Below are 17,613 nucleotides of genomic sequence, written 5' to 3' on the forward strand. Positions count from 1 at the left end.
CTTGTTGATGTGAGCTAAGATTTGTTTTGTGTCTTGTTTATAATGTTTTCAGGTCAAATTATGATTTCAGGTAAGGCAAAGTCACAGCTGCATGTGTGCTCCAATGGCTGCCTTAACCAAGCCTTTCTTTTTAGGCCACGTTCCAATGCTTATATTCAATTCTTTGAAAAAGAGGAGAGCATATTTATGAGGTTCAAATGCATAGCTTTGTGCATGGTAGGCTAACCCTCTACTTCCTGAGCTATACCCTTAGCTTTTGAGAAAGTCCTCTTATAACAATTCTCTCAATTGTACCTTTAACAGAGAAAAGTTCACTAGATCATCTTGGCTTAAAAAGAGAGCCTGCTTCTGATCTTTGTCAAGGGGTAACACCCTGACATTTCATATTTAGACATTTCTTTGAGAAGCACAAGTCACAGATTCCCCAGTGGAGCTTTGAGACTCAGGAACACTTCAGCAATAGCAAATGAACGCTGCAGACAACCTCACCATTCATCAGTGTTTTTCCTAAAGCTGTTCATGGGTTTAGAGGCAAATTTTGACTGAAAAACAGATGGATTGGGTTTAGAGATATTCCTTCATCAAATTTATGATTTTACTGTACAGCCTTTGAGGGGCATCAAGGCCCCAGACAAAATCAAAATGGTTCCAATCTGGAAATAGTTTGAAGTAGCGTAGATTTGTAACTTGGGGAAGTATCCTGGCTACATCTTGAGGTGTTATGAGGACATCGTGTCCACCAGCCCAAATGGCAGTGGGCACCTTCATAGAAGTCAGGTCATAGATGGGAGGACGACTCTGTGAGAGAGACAAAAAGCAATCATGAAAAGACACTCTTCATTAGCAACATGTGGACTTCTATGAGTGGAAAGCCTGCAAAATGAGTATCTGCTATGAGCACAATTCTGTTAGACAATGAAAGAGTGGAGGGGGAGAAGCTCCCATGAAATGAATGGTCCCTGTCTTCAGGGAGTTTGTGAAGGAAAAATGCAAGGAAAGATACCTAACCAGATACTTGAATACAGATGTTAAGGGGGTTGGGTTTTGACAGGTGTGGTGGTTTGAATAAGAATGATCCCCATAAACTCATATATTTGAATACTTGGTTGCCCACTGGTAGAACTATTTGGGAAGGATTAGGAGGTGTGACCTTGATGGAGGAGATGTATCACTGGGAGTGAGTTTTGAGGTTTCAAAACCCACCCCCAGTGTCTCTTTTTGCCTCATGGTTGTGTCTCAAGATGTGAGCTCTCAGATATGGCTCCAGTGCCATGCCTGCCTGCCTGCTGCCATGCTTCCCATCCTAATGGTTATAAACTCTAACCCTCTGAAACTGTGAGCCCCAAACTAAGCCTTGGTCATGGTGTTCTAGCAATAGAAAAGTAATGAAGATAACAGGTAAAGATGTGTGCTGGAAGGCCTCCCAGTGAAGGAAGAGTGTGCAGACCATGATCAGGAGCAATAAATTTACCTATCTACCTAACTAAGGAATCTAGATCTTTTAGAAACTTTGAAACAAAGCAGAGTCATTTTTTTTCAGAGCTCTGTGTTAAGACAGGTAACATATGAGCTGTGGGCTGACTAGAGAAGGGATGAGTAGAAGACTGATTGTACCAAACTGAGGACAAATGGTATGGATTCTCTAAATTCAAGCTCTAGAGACAACCAAATTCTCCAAAGAACAGAGGAAGATGTGAAGACTCTAAGGAGAACGCCAATAGTTTAGGAGGGTTGGGAAGAAGAGTAACTAATACAAGGAACAAAGAGGAAAAACAAACATGGATGCCCTTGTATTGGGAGCATAAAAGTCCAGAACTGAGACTTCATCTTGATGGATGTTTTCTCTTTTGATTAAGTTTAGTTTGAAGTCTATTTTGTTAGATATTAAGATAGCTACATCAGCTTGCTTCTTAGGTCCATTTGATTGGAAATTCTTTTCCCAATCCTTAACTCTGAGGTAGTGCCTGTCCTTGATAGAGGGAGCTATTATGGGGTTAGGGAGAAACCTGGTGCTAGGGAAATTCCCAGGAATCTACTAGAATGACCCTAGATTAGACTACTAGCAATAATGGAGAGGGTGCCTGAACTGGTCTTCTCCTGTAATCAGATTGGTGAATACTCTGCCATTATAGAGCCTTTATCCAGTAAATGATGGAAGCAGATGCGGAGATCCATAGCCAAACATCAGGCCAAGCTCCAGGAGTCCAGTCGAAAGAGAGGGAAGAGGCATCATATGAGCAAGACAGGTCAAGATCATGATGGGGAAATCTACAGAGACAACTGAACCAAGCTCATGGGAGCTCACCAACTTTAGATCAACAGCTGTGGAATCTGCATGGGATTGGACTAGGCCCTCTGCATACAGGAGACAGTTGCATGGCTTGGTCTGTTTGAGGGGCCCCTGGGAGTGGAATCAGAATCTTTCCCTGGTGCATGAGCTGATTTTTTTGGAGACTGTTCCCTATGGTGGGATGCCACGCTCAGCCTTGATGCAGGGGCAAGGGTCTTGGTCCTGCCTCAACTGAATGTACCAGGCTTTGTTGACTCTCTTTTAGAGGAGTAGATAGGGGTGGGTCTGAGGGGGGAGGAGGGTGAGGGACAGCTGCAGGAGGGATGGGAGGGGGAATTGTGGTTGATATGTAAAACAAAAAAAAAAGTAAAAAAAGAGGAAAAATAAATAATCAGAACATTGAACTACAGAAATTTAGGACAAGGGGAATTGTTCCAATATAATATAAAGAACTTCAAAATGTGAGATTAGAAAAATAAATTTGCTAATTGAAAGCCACATATGACTTTAAGTGGACTGTTGTATAACAGAAAAAGACCCCAAATAGATTTTTTTCAAAGTTCAAGAAAGAAAGGGAGAGGGAAGTAAGCTTTTTCTACTTCTATATTAAAAGGCATTGGGAGAAATAGAGGGATGAAATGGGGACTTCGTAGAATCAATGGATCAAAGGAAGGTTTGTTTGCTTATGTCTTATAAAGGACTGGAGTTTCTGTAAGGCAATAAGAGCAGCTGGTACCATAGCATTTTACAAATTCAAAGTAACCCCCCCCCCCGCAATGACTTTCTTTATAGAATTAGATGAAAATATCATAAAATGTGTATGGAGGCAAAAAAGGACATAAATAACCAATGCAATTCTGAGCAGATAAAGAAATGTTTGAGATATCATAATTTCTGAATTAAGTTGTGCTACAGAGCTATCATAATAAAACAAGGACATGTCGACCAACTGAACATAGCAGATACCTGGAAACTAATGACACAGTTCCAGAGATGTGAAACCCATGCATTGAAGACTGGACAACCTTTTCCACAAATGGTGCTGGGAAAACTGGAGGGCCTCAGGTTTGAAAATGAAATAAAAACCTGATGACTCACACTGTAGAAAAAGTCAGTTCAAAATTTAGCATCCATGTGTTTACTTCACATTTAGAGGTCCAGCTCCAACCATAAGAAGAGAAAAGTGGCTAATGGCTTATTCAAAGCACAGGGCTAAATGAGTCCACAGTTCTGTTTGGTTTCCATCAGAACTGTGTATTTATTTACCAGGATGCTAGTAAAGATTCTTGAGAAACAATTTCCAATATTATGCACCCTTTAAATTTTTTGTTTAAAAAACTTGTCAGAAACATTGATTGTTTCTTCCTGTAATTTGAAAAAAGGGAGCAAGAGTAACAGTTATATAAAGCTAATATACATGCTATGAAAATTGAGATAAAACAAACTATTAATATATCTAACACCCCTGTGTAGAGGGAGTGCAAACAATTTATTCACCTTTGTATATGTCCCTTTTATTTCTAGAAAGTCTGCATATTACAAAGTTCTGCAGACTAATAATTTAAAAAAAACTATCAGTACAAATATTAGAAATTAGCATGTAGAATTCTTCTTACTCAGATAATTTCTCATCAAAATTTCCCAAAACCCTATTGTGAGGTCTCTGAGTAGCTCACCTGGTTGTAGTGATTCATATTTTCAGTTTCACTTCCCCAGTCATAAGCTCTGAATTCATCAGATCGGTAAAGCTGAAATCAGTGTGTTAGAGAGGATATTCAGGGTAAGAATCATGAGAACCACAGTGCGTCTTAGAGAAATATCAGGTGGGGAGGGAAAAGGGCTCTGGGTTTTCAGAAGGAAGCAAACATCTTATCAATACAGAGAACGTTGTCAAACAGAGAGACTAAGATGGTTTTTCTTGGTTTGATGAAGAAACTTGTGGAAAAGTAAGCCCCATTAGAAAGTCAAATCCCAGATACTTCTCTCTTGGAGGAAACTTCAGCTTGCTTCAGGGCACCCTTTACTGCAGCTGAGGGACTGTTTTACCAGCTCTAGTTTAAAATGGGATTGATTTGTGTGACACATTTGCTCTCTACCATAAAAACCCTTTCTCTTCAACTCCAGGCAAATCAAAGTCTGGAGAGGCAACAGGGACAAAGATGGAGACAGTTTCTAAGCTTCTAGAGACAAGCCTGTGGAGAGGGTGAATTATGACCTTTGGCATTAACTGAGACAAGGATGAGGCTGACTTTCTGTGACAAAGATGTTACCTGTTTTATATGCAGGATGTTCTGTATTGATGAGCCCGTGGGAGCATGTGACATGTACACATCCAATCGACTCTAGGAAGTTAAACACAGCCACCAGGGGAAATGAACTATGTCTCTCAGAAACAAAGGACAATTAAGAGCTTGTAACAAATACTGGCACTTTGAAAAAGACAGCACAACCATCTCTGAATGTGTGTCTATGTGAAACATCTCAGTGTGAGCAGAGCTAAGGTGACTTGGGCATGGGTTTCCTGAGGACAAAAATCTGCACTAAGCCAAGAACAACCAGGAAAAGGGCTCCACGCAAGCACAGGAATTGGTATAAGGTACAGGCATGGTGTGTACAAAGCAGGCATGCAGGCTGCCACAGATACATCATAGATCCTGGATTTCAGGTCTACATGTTGTTAGTTACCATCTTTAGGATTTTGGTCAAATTATTTAATTTGAGTTTTATTTTTTCACCTACAAAATAAATATGTTAACCTTGTAGATGTGGCAGGGCATACTTTTAATTCTAGCACTGGGTAGTAGGAGTAGGATGCAGAGGCAGGAGGGTAACCATGAGTTTAAGGTCAATCTAGGCTACAGTGTGAGACTATGTCTCAGACAACCACAGAAACAAATAAATAAATGCACTAAAAATCATGCCTTCAACCTGCTAAGTTCCTGTAGAGAGATAACATACTGCAAGAATAAAGGAGGAATCTTTCCAAAGATTACTTTAATTTTTGTGGAGATCATTGGGGCAAAAATGATGGAGTCAAATAATAACCATACCTGTACCTTAGATACTATGATCTACACAAAAGGAAACTATTAAACATCCTAACTTCCAAACAAGGAAGCCTTGATCAGTGGTTTCTTATGGGTATAGCCTTTGAAAGCATAGGGGTGAAATGGGATGCTGAACATCTCTTCTGGACCTGTCTTGTATTCTTTCTAATTAGCAATTGCCAACTTCTCATTAGAATATAGCAGGCTTAGCTATACAACCACTCTACTCTGTGAACAACTTAAACTCCTCCTTCTTCTTGAATTCTCAGGAGCAGGAGAAATGAGTTGCTAATAAAACAGAACTCTAACATCTTCCTCAGAAGAGGATTCCATTTCCTTCTGTTCTGTACTAGACTTTTCACATTAAGCAGCGACTTTTCTTTGAATCAAAATTCATAAATTAATGGCTGCACCCATGTAATAAGTGCACTGTTTACTCAAACTTCTCCTTTCCTGGAATTTTATTTTTAGTTGAATATACCAAAATGAAGTAAACTGAAATTGCCATAAGTTGTAGCTGCTTACAAGCATGTGAGAATATTCTTAGCACTCATTAGACAATGTTCTATCTCCTAACTTTGACAGAAGATGGAATGAACCTTTCCTTCCCCTGCCCTCATGTTCATGAGATACCTAATCCTTCATGCATATCAAATATCTGTCTTCAAGGACTTGCAATACCTGTGTATCTATATAGTATAATAGATAAGCATAAAAATGAAAGCTGGAATTTCTTCAAACGTCAAATGGCCACTTAGTTACTATACATACCATATTCATATTTTTCTTGTTGAATCCAGCCCACAGGGACATAAATTCACTACACATTGGTCGGAGTAGCTTTTTGTTGCAGACTTTGATGTAAGATGCCTTTGCCTTCTTATCTTCTAAGAAGAAACCTTTGGTACCAAACACACTCTGTGAAAATAAAAAAAAAAAACTTTTTAAGATGTCTCCTTAAGTACCTTGATATTCCCTTAGTTATAAGAATGAACCAATTTGGGAATCTATTTGTATTTGCATTTATTTTCCATAGTTGAGGGGACAAAGTCACTTAGGGGAGGAGCAGTAGGCATCCGTTTTCAAATACAGAGGATCATAAATTGTAGGAAGCAGTCTTTGACCCCAAATTCACTTCTTCATGGTGGATCTTGCCTGTAATTTGTCTAATCAGTGGTTGCCAAGTTGTCATTCAGTGAAAAGCAAGATAAAAGAGGTTTTCATTTTAAGGCGAAATATTACACTGAGCAGGAAGGACATGCAGGTTTTAATCCATATTTTTCACATACGCATTGGCTGTGTATTACTGTCCTAAACTAACCATACTTCATGATGAAAAGTAGAGAATGAAGCACCAAAGAGAATTTGGTGCTGGGCATCAAATACATGATGACGCCACAAGAACAGTGTGTTAAAATATCTAGAGATTATGATGTAAGCTTGAGCAGATCTCCAGGATAGTTCAAGAACTGTACAGAAAGCCAGTGGTGAGGGAGTCAGAGAGTTAGGTCTTGAAGAGGCAGGATTTCTGACAACAGGAAATGCATACAGAGATAAGACACAAACATTATTGGCCTTACGTCTGATGTATGTAAGAAGAACAATGCATTTTACAAAACTGATGTATTTATAGATGGATGTGTCTATTCCAAATTTCATTTAACAGACTAGTTTATTCAGCTGAGTGTGGTGGTACAGGAGTTAGAATCAGGAAGATTGCTGTAAGTTCGAGGACTGTCATACTAATTTAGTGGGAGACTCAAAAATCAAAAGAAGGAAGAAGGAAAGAAAAAAGGAAGGAGAGAAGGAAAGAAAAAAGGAAGGGAGGAAGAAAGGAAGGAAGGAAAAAAAGGAAGGAAGGAAGGAAAGAAGGCAGGCAGATGAACAGACAGATAAACAAATTTATTCAATCGACCTTGCCCAGATGTAGATAGTAGTCAAAACTAACCAATGACAACGTCTTATGAAATAGTTGTTAAATTACCTCTGCTCAAAGTAAACAAGGCAGTGAAACTGGTGTTGTAAACAGTCATTTGACTGTAGGAAAACATCTTCCACATGTGGAAGATGTGCTCACTAATGTGCTTGCTTCCACGTGCTCACTAATGTTTCCTTTCATTTCTACAACTCCATCCCAAAATAGGGCCTTGTCTTCTTTTATAAGAAAAATTGTGATTGTCTAATTCACTTTCTGGTTTCATTTTTGTATAAATTCATTTTTACAATCATTCAAAACTCAAAGGACAGTATCAACAAACTATTATTATTTTGCCTCAAGATATGCTATTTGTGGCCATGACAAAGAGAAACTGAGACCAACAGAAGATAAAAGCAAAAACAACTCTCTAGTGAATGAAATTCTAAATCCACAATTGTTAACTGAACTATTATTTTGCAGCTTAAAAATTAACAGTAAGAATTTAAGTGAAAACTTGAACTGTAAGATTGGGGTGATGGAATAAATCTAGGTTCTTCAATAGATTAAGAGTAAGCTCTCATATGGAAAAATGTATATTAGTAAAGGTTTTCTAATGTCAAACCAAGACATTCATACTCATATGTAATTTGAAGAACATCTTCCAATTAGACATTGTGAACTTATTGACCTGCCTAACTAAGTTAATAGAACGTGAAAATGTATGAGTAGACAATAAACGGTGTAGAACTCAGCTCAGCTAAAAGCCTATGCATGCTTCTCTGCAAGTGACTGAATTTGGTGAACTGTATATGGTACCTATGGATACTGTTGACACAGACACACACATAAAAACACATACACACACCACTCTCAGGCACATCCTCATGGACTCTGATTTCTATAGATTTTAACTAAAGTTCCTACTTCTATTTCATACAGATTAAAAAATAATAAGGATCTATGATACAAGACGAGATCCTGAGATAAATTTTGGCAAAACAAAGAGCCTACCTTGATTATGGAATTTGGAAGTAGAAAAAAACTGGTAAAAATGCTTGTGGGATATTTGAATGAGATCACAGGACCCAAGGCAAAATTCATTTTGATTCTTTGTGCCAGTTCAGGCATGGTGGAAAAGGCTATAAACCCTGGGAGAATAGGAGACAAGACAATCTTGTAAAAATTTGATAAACTCATGCAAAATTTTATCAATGGGAGTGAGTGGAATTCTGCATTGGTCTCCTTTGTCTTCCTACTGCAGTGAGTTGGAAAGGTGTTCTGAGTTCTTCTGCCAAGATAATCTGACTTAAGTTCTAGCTAGTCACAAATCAATGACTTTCTCTAATACTATTGCTGGACCACTTAACTCACGTAGGGAAAATGGTAGTAAGCTGGTGGGTAAGGGATGATGTGGTAAAGCAGTTACTGCTTGGTGAACCTCATTTCCTAAGCACGTAAACGTGTTGGTCACCCACAATTCTAAGTTGTCAGGAGAGTCGCAGAGCTTGTAGAAGTCAACAGTCAGCTCACAAGACACAAATGAAGCTTTCTTGCCTGCTATAGAACAAGGTTTCATTGTCATTGTCCTTGGTGTCTTGTTGGATATTCATACCCCACTTACACCGTTTCCAGCTTCCCCAAAGTGAAGATGTTTCCCTTGGATCTGCAGTGATATTAGTAAGGCCCAGGCATGACACCCACTTATATCCCTGTGAGGATAAGGGTAGGGATCAGTACTGCATGTGAGGAAGCTACAGGGGGTAGCTGGGCAGGTTAGTTTCCCAAGATTCATTGCTGTGTCTCTGCTGGAGATATAACTCACAAACATATGTAGAAATAATGAAATGTTAACACTGTTTGGGTCATGGAAATTAGCTGAGCAACTGACGCTGTACCAAACAGACAACTTGCCTTCAGAGGATGTTTGGAAATTTGTGGAGGTTAGGTCTTTCGTTGCCACACTGACAATGCACTTTATGGATGGATATTTAGGTGCTAGAGTCAGGGTTAATAAACAACATTCAAATGGATCCTTCCTTCATTTAGAAAAATTCTGCCCCAAATGTAAGAAGTGTTTAATGCAATATGCTCATGCTCAAATGCAACCAGGCATGAGGGTCTCATTTACTGTATTTTCTTTGCAGATCAGTAAGAATGAATGTCCTGTTCACTTATCTAGTTGCAAGTCAAGTCCTTTTTCAGTGCTTCTGATCCCAGTGGTGGGCTCCAACCAACCTGCTCTGAATCTATGGTCTGTATCAGTGGGATTCTTTGGGAGATCAGGGGAGGAAAAATACTGAACATAGATCCCTAAACACAGAAAATGCTTAGACAGTGCTGGATATGTTTGTGCTGGATATATAATTGTCTGGCTTCTTTGGGGGTTCTCTTATTGATATGTTGATAATTTTTTGATCTGTATTCTCTTCTGCTCACTTCCTCTCCCAGGCTTGTAGAATGCCATTACTATGAAGAACTGACCGGCATTTCTTTTTGGTGATTAATAGTAATGGCAGTAATAGGAATATTATGAGATTTATTGTGTTCCTTGCAGTTTTACCCAATCTAAAATGCGCTAGCTTCTCAACACTAAGTCTCCTAAAATTGGAAACTCCAGTGGAAGATCAGTAATAAATTCAAATCTCTGTCAGTATTATTTTCTTTTAGCTTTCATTTGGAACAAGAGCATTGATTTCTTTTCAAAATGTCTGGGCAAAGTTTGGGGTGGGTGTGTGACTGAATGGTAGGGCCCGTGCCCAAAATGTCTGGGGCCCTGGGTTCTAGCCCCAGTATTACAGAAAAAAAAAACCCAAGCAAATGTCTAGGAAATTATATTACATTTAAAAATAGAAAATAAGTTTTTTAATTTTAATTTTCTTTTTTTTATTTTCTTTTTCTTTTTTTTGGTTTTTCAAGACAGAGTTTCTCTGTGTAGCTTTGCGCCTTTCCTGGAACTCGCTTTGGAGACCAGGCTGGCCTCGAACTCACAGAGATCCACCTGCCTCTGCCTCCTGAGTGCTGGGATTAAAGGCGTGCGCCACCACCGCCCGGCCTAATTTTTATCTTCTAATAGCTATTTTGTAAATATTAGGTCATATAAATAGATAAATCTAGTTGATTTATTAGAGTAAGTTTTTGTGTTTCAACTCACAAACAAATGTGACCAAGTAGTTTTTATTTGTTCAAATTACAGTTGAGCCCCTGCTTTTGACTTATTTAGAGTGTATCTGGGTTGTGAGGTGGGTGTGACTGATATGGATTCTGTTGTTCTTCCAATTTGTTGATTTGTCTTGTTGCTTTAAGCTTTACTTTCTCAACATAAAAGGGCATCTGTAAACATTATCTTTAGAATCACCTCCCTGGACTTCAGACAAGAACTCTTTCTGGGGACTAATGTCATCATGACAGCTGTGTGTGTGGCTGTGACCCCAAATGAGGGAAGGGCAGTGCTGGTCCTTCATACACATAACTCCTGGACTACAAGTTCACAGATATACAGAATAGGAGGGTTATTCTCAGTACAGGACAGGGCATGAAGGGCAATACAAATAGCTGGCAATTACTTAGTTCCAATTTAGTTGTCACAACATTAACCTTTGTAAACATACCTATTGTAGTGCCGAGTGAATGTCCAATGAAGTACAACTTCTCCTGACCTGTTTTATTTACGATGAAGTCTATTATCCCTGGGAGGTCATATTTGGCCATTTCATCAAAGCTGTAAAATGAAACAACAGATAAATACATACAACTATAGTTTTAAAATGCAGGCACTTGCTTGACTCTTTTTCACACAGGAACTCTGTGCCACCTACTTATTTGGTGTGTATATCATTACGCACCCGGTTAAACCGAGAGTATTGCAACTTTTTGTGCATTTGTTCTGTTTATTTTCTGATATCAGGAATGACTGGGGGACTAATGCATACTCTCTCAAGTTCTTCATTCTCATTCCTCACACTCCTCCTAGCTCCCCTTTTTTTGCTTTTGTTCTCTTTTTTTTTGCTTCTGATTTCCCTATGGTATTGATGAATGTTATTTAATACCCATCACTCTTGTCATTTATGATTCTATCATTTGTGAGTTGAGTAACATTAGGGAAGTTATTTAAATGTTATGACCACAAGTATGCCCACTTGAAAAATCGACAGGGAGTACCTGGCTTATAGGCCTGCTATGGGGCTTGGATTGTATGAAAGAAATGACTTGCCTGTTAGTAGGTACTTAATCTGATGTTGTCATTGTTAGTATTTGTACATATATATTCAATATCCTATAATATCAATACCAAAATCCTACGTTCATCTAGCATCTGTGGAGGAGAATAAAAAGGACCATATTATATTCAGTAGGTTCAAGTACCCCATGACCTTGTAAAAAGTACACCAAGGGACCAATAAATTGATACAACCAAGTATGAGAGAATTGTGGTGCCTCACAGAGTAACAGCTCCAAGCTTTGTGCCAATGATTAGATTCAAAATGTTCCCTAAATTTTGCCCCTCCACACAACTGTAGCCCTAACAATGTATTCCTTTCTTTTTCTCCTCCAAGCCTGTTCAGGGAGCAATGACTATTAATTGTTATAAAAATGATATGCTCTCTATTTAATAGCAGGATGCCGGTCAACTTGGTGTTTAGGACCTTTGGAAGGGAAGTCTATCAGGGACAACCCTGTCCTCTAATGAAATCAGAAAACAGTTCTACTAAATAAATTGTCAAAATACCTAAGAAATCTTATTAACTGTTCATTAACACTTTAAAACATCATATTGGAGTTTTTCCTAAAATGGTATGCAATGTAATCTTTTTCTCTTCCCTTCTTTGGGTCTCTTTTTTTCTTGTTGCTGTATATTTATTTGTTATTTGAGGTATAGTCATGTTGTTTTAACAAGGCCCAAACTATGGCTAGCCTGGAATTCACAATATAACCTAAACTAGCCTCTAACTCATGGAAATCCTCCTGCTTCCCCAGTACTGGCATTACAAGTGTAAGCCACCATACCTGGGAGTATAGAATATAATCTCAGCTAATAGTTTCTTTAAGTAAGTATAAATGCACATTATTTTTGCAAAATGGATTGCCTAAGAGAAAACATTAGCTAAAAGTACTATTAGAATTAATACTGCTTTCTGTTTTTTACTTTGGATATATTAGAAACCACAGGGGTTTTATAACCCAAAATATTATGTATTAACGATGAATTTATATTTAAGGAAACTCCTCCATTTTTCTGGAGATTTTTCTTAGATACAGTTTACCTGAAAGCCCAGAATTTCTCTTCATTTGCTGAGAGAGTTTTGTGTCTTCTTGACCAAGTGTTCCCCCGACTGTTTCCCATCCACACATCATAGCCCGCATCTGCTAGAATGAACCCAAGACTTCCATTGGCAAAGTTCTCAAGCCAGTAGGCGTTGTCTGCAAACAAGGCATGCTGCATATACACAACTGGCCGGGGACCTGGATGAGAGGGTGTGAAGCGAGGAAGCAAGAGAAATTTATAGCTAGGAATGCTTTAGAAACACACACACACACACACACACACACACACACACACACACACACACACACAAATGCATGCACACAGAGCATACCTTTCCCCCCTTGTTACTAGGGTATTAGTTTAGAGTATTAAATCCATATCACCAGCTGATGGAGCACACACTATATCATTGTGCTGAGCTGACTGGGGTACATGCATCAGCTTCTTGATTTCTTAGGGCAATTTAAAAAATAGCATCTCTTTTGAGAATATTTTATAGATGTGCAAACCAAGCTTTAACTAACTAAAGAACTTTCCTAAATGGTCTCCTGAGTAACAAGTTTCAGAGTAACTTAAAACTGATTGTGTCTCATGTCAAAGCACACATCTGTGACTGCTCTGTTCTGTGCTTGCATCTGTATTCACCACTCTATGATGCTTTGGTTTGCAGCTTTTCAGTCCTACCACGGTACAAATCAATACACGTTTGATATAAACCATACTTCAATTGCAATTGTGATTCCCTCCCTGGCAGGCTAGAAGGGGCAATATGATAATCTTTCTAGATGCTACACAGGGCAGACTTGTGCTCCACCTCCTGGATAGTCATGATGCCACAAGGGCAAAGCATTATAGTGCACTATGTTTTTGAACTATATTTAGTTAATTAGGTGTGTTAAATAATTTTTTTCCTCATGGTATTTTCAATTTCCATTGGGTTTATTAGTGCCTAATCCTATTCTCTGTTGATTAGCATTTACATGCATGGCTTACAAAGATGCAAAATTTTTAGTGGTTAATAGAGTTTTGTAACAGACTTAGGAAGGAAGAGGAGGTACATGTAAGTAGGTACAGATTAATTCCTTGTCAAATTTTCACCCTGTTCCCCAGCTTTTGCTCACTGGGGAGCATTTGCAAACTATGAAAGTAGAATGAGCTAGACATCCTTCTGCCAATTTTAGGTTCATGGGTGTTGTACAATATTATATTAAGATGGTTACATTTGTTTGTGCTGTGAAACATTCGTTTAATGATGCAAAGATGTGCTGCATTCTTTTATGCTGCATTTGTTTAACTCTGTGAAGCTGGGTACTTTGTCTGTCTAAAACACCTGACTGGTCTAATAAAGAGCTGAACAACCAATAGCTAGGCAGGAGAAAGGATAGGTGGTACTGGCAGGCAGAGAGAATAAATAGGAGGAGAAATTTGGAAAGAGAAGTTTGGGAGCAAAAGGAGAAGGAGCGGAGGACTCCAGGAGCCAGCCACTCAGCTCTACAGCAAGCCACAGAGTAAAGAAAGGCATTCAGAAATAGAGAAAGGTAAAAGCCCAGAGGCAAAAGCTGGACAGGATAATTAAAAAAAAAGCTGGCTAGAAACAAGCCAAGCTAAGACCAGGCATTCATAAGAAAGAATAAGCCTCCATGTATTTATGTGGGAGTTAGCAGGCGGGCCCCCAAAAAGCAAAGAGCAAAAGAGCAAAACAACACAAGAGGGAGTGAATGTTCAGTGAAATGAGAGAACCGGTGCTATTGATTAAAACAAAAACAACAACAGCAGCAGCATCAACTAGCACCATAATTTAATGACTAAAAATAAAGGTCCTGGAGTCAGGCTGCCCAAATTTAAATTCGGGTATTGTCACTTGTTATTTGTGTGACTTTGTGCCTGATTCAGAAGCTGCTTGTCCTCATCATCTGTAAATGGAGATGGTTAGTGTTAAGTGATTAAAAATATGTAGAAAACTACAACTAACAAATGGTTTTGAACTCCACATCTTTTCACAACTTTCTCTCCTTAAATTTATTCCTATAAAATTCTTCTCTCCAGCCGGGCAGTGGTGGCGCACGCCTTTAATCCCAGCACTCGGGAGGCAGAGCCAGGCAGATCTCTGTGAGTTCGAGGCCAGCCTGGACTACCAAGTGAGTTCCAGGAAAGGCGCAAAGCTACACAGAGAAACCCTGTCTCGAAAAACCAAAAAAAAAAAAAAAATTCTTCTCTCCATAGCTGTTTCTCCCTCAAATGTGTTGCTTGATTTAACGAAAGACAAAACTAAAAATAAACAAGATCCAGGATGCTCTTTTAATTTGAAATGAAGGTAACAGAGCATTAATTTCAGTATAACCATATCCTAGAATAGATCTTCTATTAAAATGTATTTGTTGATTTCTTGACATTTAAATCTAACTTGGAAAACTATATTTTGTATGGGAGAACTATCTACATGCCACTCTGATTTTTTCATTTGAAAACCTTTGAATCTCATATTCCTTTCTCAGAGGGGCAGACTGTGATTCTGGTGGTTTTGGCTGCCTTGAGTATGAATTGAGGAAAAGAGCTGCAGAACCAACATGGTCGGCAAGTGTCAATGAATAGCACCCCCTCCATCCTTTGAAAATCGTTGGTTTACACTTATTTCAGCCTCTGTACAGGGTAGCTGCAACTAGCTTCCCTTCTTCGGGGTAATTTCCATGCTTTCACATGTTTGGCTCTTTCATTTCACAAACTGTCCCTTTGATCATGGCTGCCTGAATGTTCACTTTCATCCTTAGAGAAAGCTTCAGAAACCCAGTTATTCAACCCTGTGGTAGGAGATGAGACTCATTGATTCGAGAGGGATCCGAGGAGAGACTTTGGAAACCTCACTCGAGTCAACTTCACTCCATCTGGCAAACCTCCTTCTAACAGCCAGGAAACTGGCTTTCCAGAGAAGTCAGCAATGAGTTAATAAAGGTAGGCTCCACCTTGGCATTCACATCTGGGGAGCAGGCCTGATTTTCCACAGCAAGATGTGTTTCACCCTTCCAGTTTTTAGAGAAGTGGAGGGAAAAATATAAAGCCTCTTTGTTAGCCATTAAAAGACCACTGCAATAACTCAAACCGATTGTAACAACTCTGTTCATCTCCCGATGAATAGCTACCATTAAATTTCTGTCATGCATCTTTCTTCCCAGGAGACACATCTGTACCTGTCTGCCCAGTCTTTGCTCTCCCATGGGGAATCCTGTTGATGGCGAGGATGTACCCATCTGCAGTGGTAACTTCATACTCTTCACTGGGATAGCCATTATAGATGATAATTTCACTCTGTAGTAGACATAGAGTTATTTGCAGCTCTTCCTCTCAGGAGACACCATAAAGAACTAGACAAAGTGACTAACAAGTTTATGGGGCTAGATTATATGAAATCTATAGCTGTAGGTAGTTGTAAAATGAGATCTATTACACAAGGTCTTCATAAAAACACACAAAATGCTAGAAGCTATCTACTAAAATATTGGGGGTGGGTATTTAGTATTGACCGATCTGCCTAGGCTACATTTGTTACTTCTCTTTTGACTCTACTCTTGGCTTTAATGATGATAAAATTCCATGCTAGAATAATGCTGTCATGAATTATCCAAATGGCCTTAAAGGCATAAGTTTAAAAGGGGGATTGATGAATATAAATGACATAACAGTTCTGTTTCTTATAGCTAAAATGTCAGCTATTAAGTCAAAGGAGCCGATTTACCAGCCTGACACTTGCAAAAATGTTACAAACTGTTTCTCTCATCCAAGTTTTTTTGCTATAGTAGATTTGGGCCTTTTACAATCTGTCCACCCATTAATCCATTTATTTGAAGTTGTTTGGACTTACAGCGTTCATCCGCACTTCAGGATTCACTCCATTTTCCAAATCCAAGTGTTCACTAATACTTAAAGTTCCACGTATCAAATAAGCTGTTGTCAAAAATAACCATATCACAGGCATGCCTGCCATAAAACATTTAATGTTTAAGGGTTAATCTTATCCATCTATGTTGATGACTAAAATTAAAATAGTGCCACATGGAAAACTCAAATGACAACAGAGAAAGCTAGTGCTTCATGGAAGAAACAAATACAGTGAAAGGTACTTAGAGTGTTAGTCATCTAATGGAGTGAACTTAACCCAATCTGGAGGCCTTTCAAATTTTATTTTAATTAAGGTATTTTTATGACTTGATCTTTGTTCAGCTGTTAGTTTAGAAGGCAAGTTTTGACCTCATGGCAAATTAAACAGTGCAGTTGTCTATATCTCTGCCTTTTATCCCACAAAGTACACAGGAACAATGAACAGATGGAGTTTCCACTAAGTCATCAAACTTGTAATCAGTTTTGAGAGATGTGATGCTTTCCCATGCACATTTCCCAAAGTCCAGACTTGCACGTTTCCACATGTAGTCACACTCCATTGCCATAGTTTAAAGAATCATATCTTCAAAGACAGACCAACACCATCTGAGCAAGTGAGCTCATGTCCTGGTCCTGGCTGCTTCTGAAGTCAGTCAGCCTCTCCACAAACAAGCTTTCTGACTGTGGGTAAGAACGCTAGTCACTTTGTGTCTTAGGTTTTTTTGTTAGTATCCCTAAGATAATAACATCATGACTTTTCTCATAGTGTGACAGTGATGATCGTGACACAACACACATGGCACATGACAACATAAATTCCTTAGGAACGTTTCTACTATTTTTCTTATTGTTAGAATGAGTGAGAGTCTGATTCCAGAAATCCATTACTATATACAATTAATTTCTAAATTTTAAAAACACAGTTTCCTTTCATGCATATAGCCTCTTATACACGTTACATCTTCTTTAAAATGCTATCTACAAATATTATATGTAGTTCAAAAACTGACGCTAAAAATAGCATCTATTGAAAACTTCCAAGACACAGTCTTCAGTGTTTAAGTTATGCAACTCAAATGTAGGAAAGCTCCACAAATGCGTTACTAGCAGCATCCTCACCAATCGCAAAGCAAAGGCTTAGAGACACTTGCAATCTGCCCCAGGTCACAGGACCAAGAGGTGACAGGTCTAGGATGGGGATGCAGACAGCCGCACCGCAGAG

The 17,613-nt window shown here is 38.8% G+C and overlaps 1 protein-coding gene across 1 annotated transcript; it reads right to left on the reverse strand.

The window, feature by feature from the left end:
* Nucleotides 1-564: 564 nt before the first annotated feature.
* On the reverse strand, nucleotides 565-16,488 carry Lipn (lipase family member N). Its single transcript, XM_052714191.1, has 9 exons — nucleotides 16,375-16,488; nucleotides 15,704-15,821; nucleotides 12,517-12,715; nucleotides 10,864-10,973; nucleotides 8,267-8,403; nucleotides 6,109-6,255; nucleotides 4,561-4,632; nucleotides 3,967-4,038; nucleotides 565-798 (listed from the first exon to the last, which is right to left on the reverse strand). Exons 1-9 carry the CDS (start codon nucleotides 16,486-16,488, stop codon nucleotides 565-567), a joined length of 1,203 nt encoding a protein of 400 aa, XP_052570151.1.
* Between the last annotated feature and the right edge of the window lie 1,125 nt (nucleotides 16,489-17,613).

This window comes from Peromyscus californicus, unplaced genomic scaffold (assembly GCF_007827085.1).
Source record: "Peromyscus californicus insignis strain IS unplaced genomic scaffold, ASM782708v3 Scaffold_4__1_contigs__length_199733344, whole genome shotgun sequence".
Lineage (NCBI taxonomy): Eukaryota > Metazoa > Chordata > Mammalia > Rodentia > Cricetidae > Peromyscus > Peromyscus californicus.

What these genes read in the sequence shown, in the direction of transcription:
- Lipn (XM_052714191.1), bottom strand. Translation starts at nt 16,488, where the DNA reads ATGCCTGTGATATGGTTATTTTTGACAACAGCTTATTTGATACGTGGA. An exon ending in AGCAAAGACTGGGCAGACAG is followed by an intron (nt 12,716 to 15,703) that starts GTACAGATGTGT and finishes CCTCTCATCCAG; the next exon opens with GTCCCCGGCCAGTTGTGTAT. An exon ending in TTCCAAATTCCATAATCAAG is followed by an intron (nt 6,256 to 8,266) that starts GTAGGCTCTTTG and finishes TTATTTTCACAG; the next exon opens with AGTGTGTTTGGTACCAAAGG.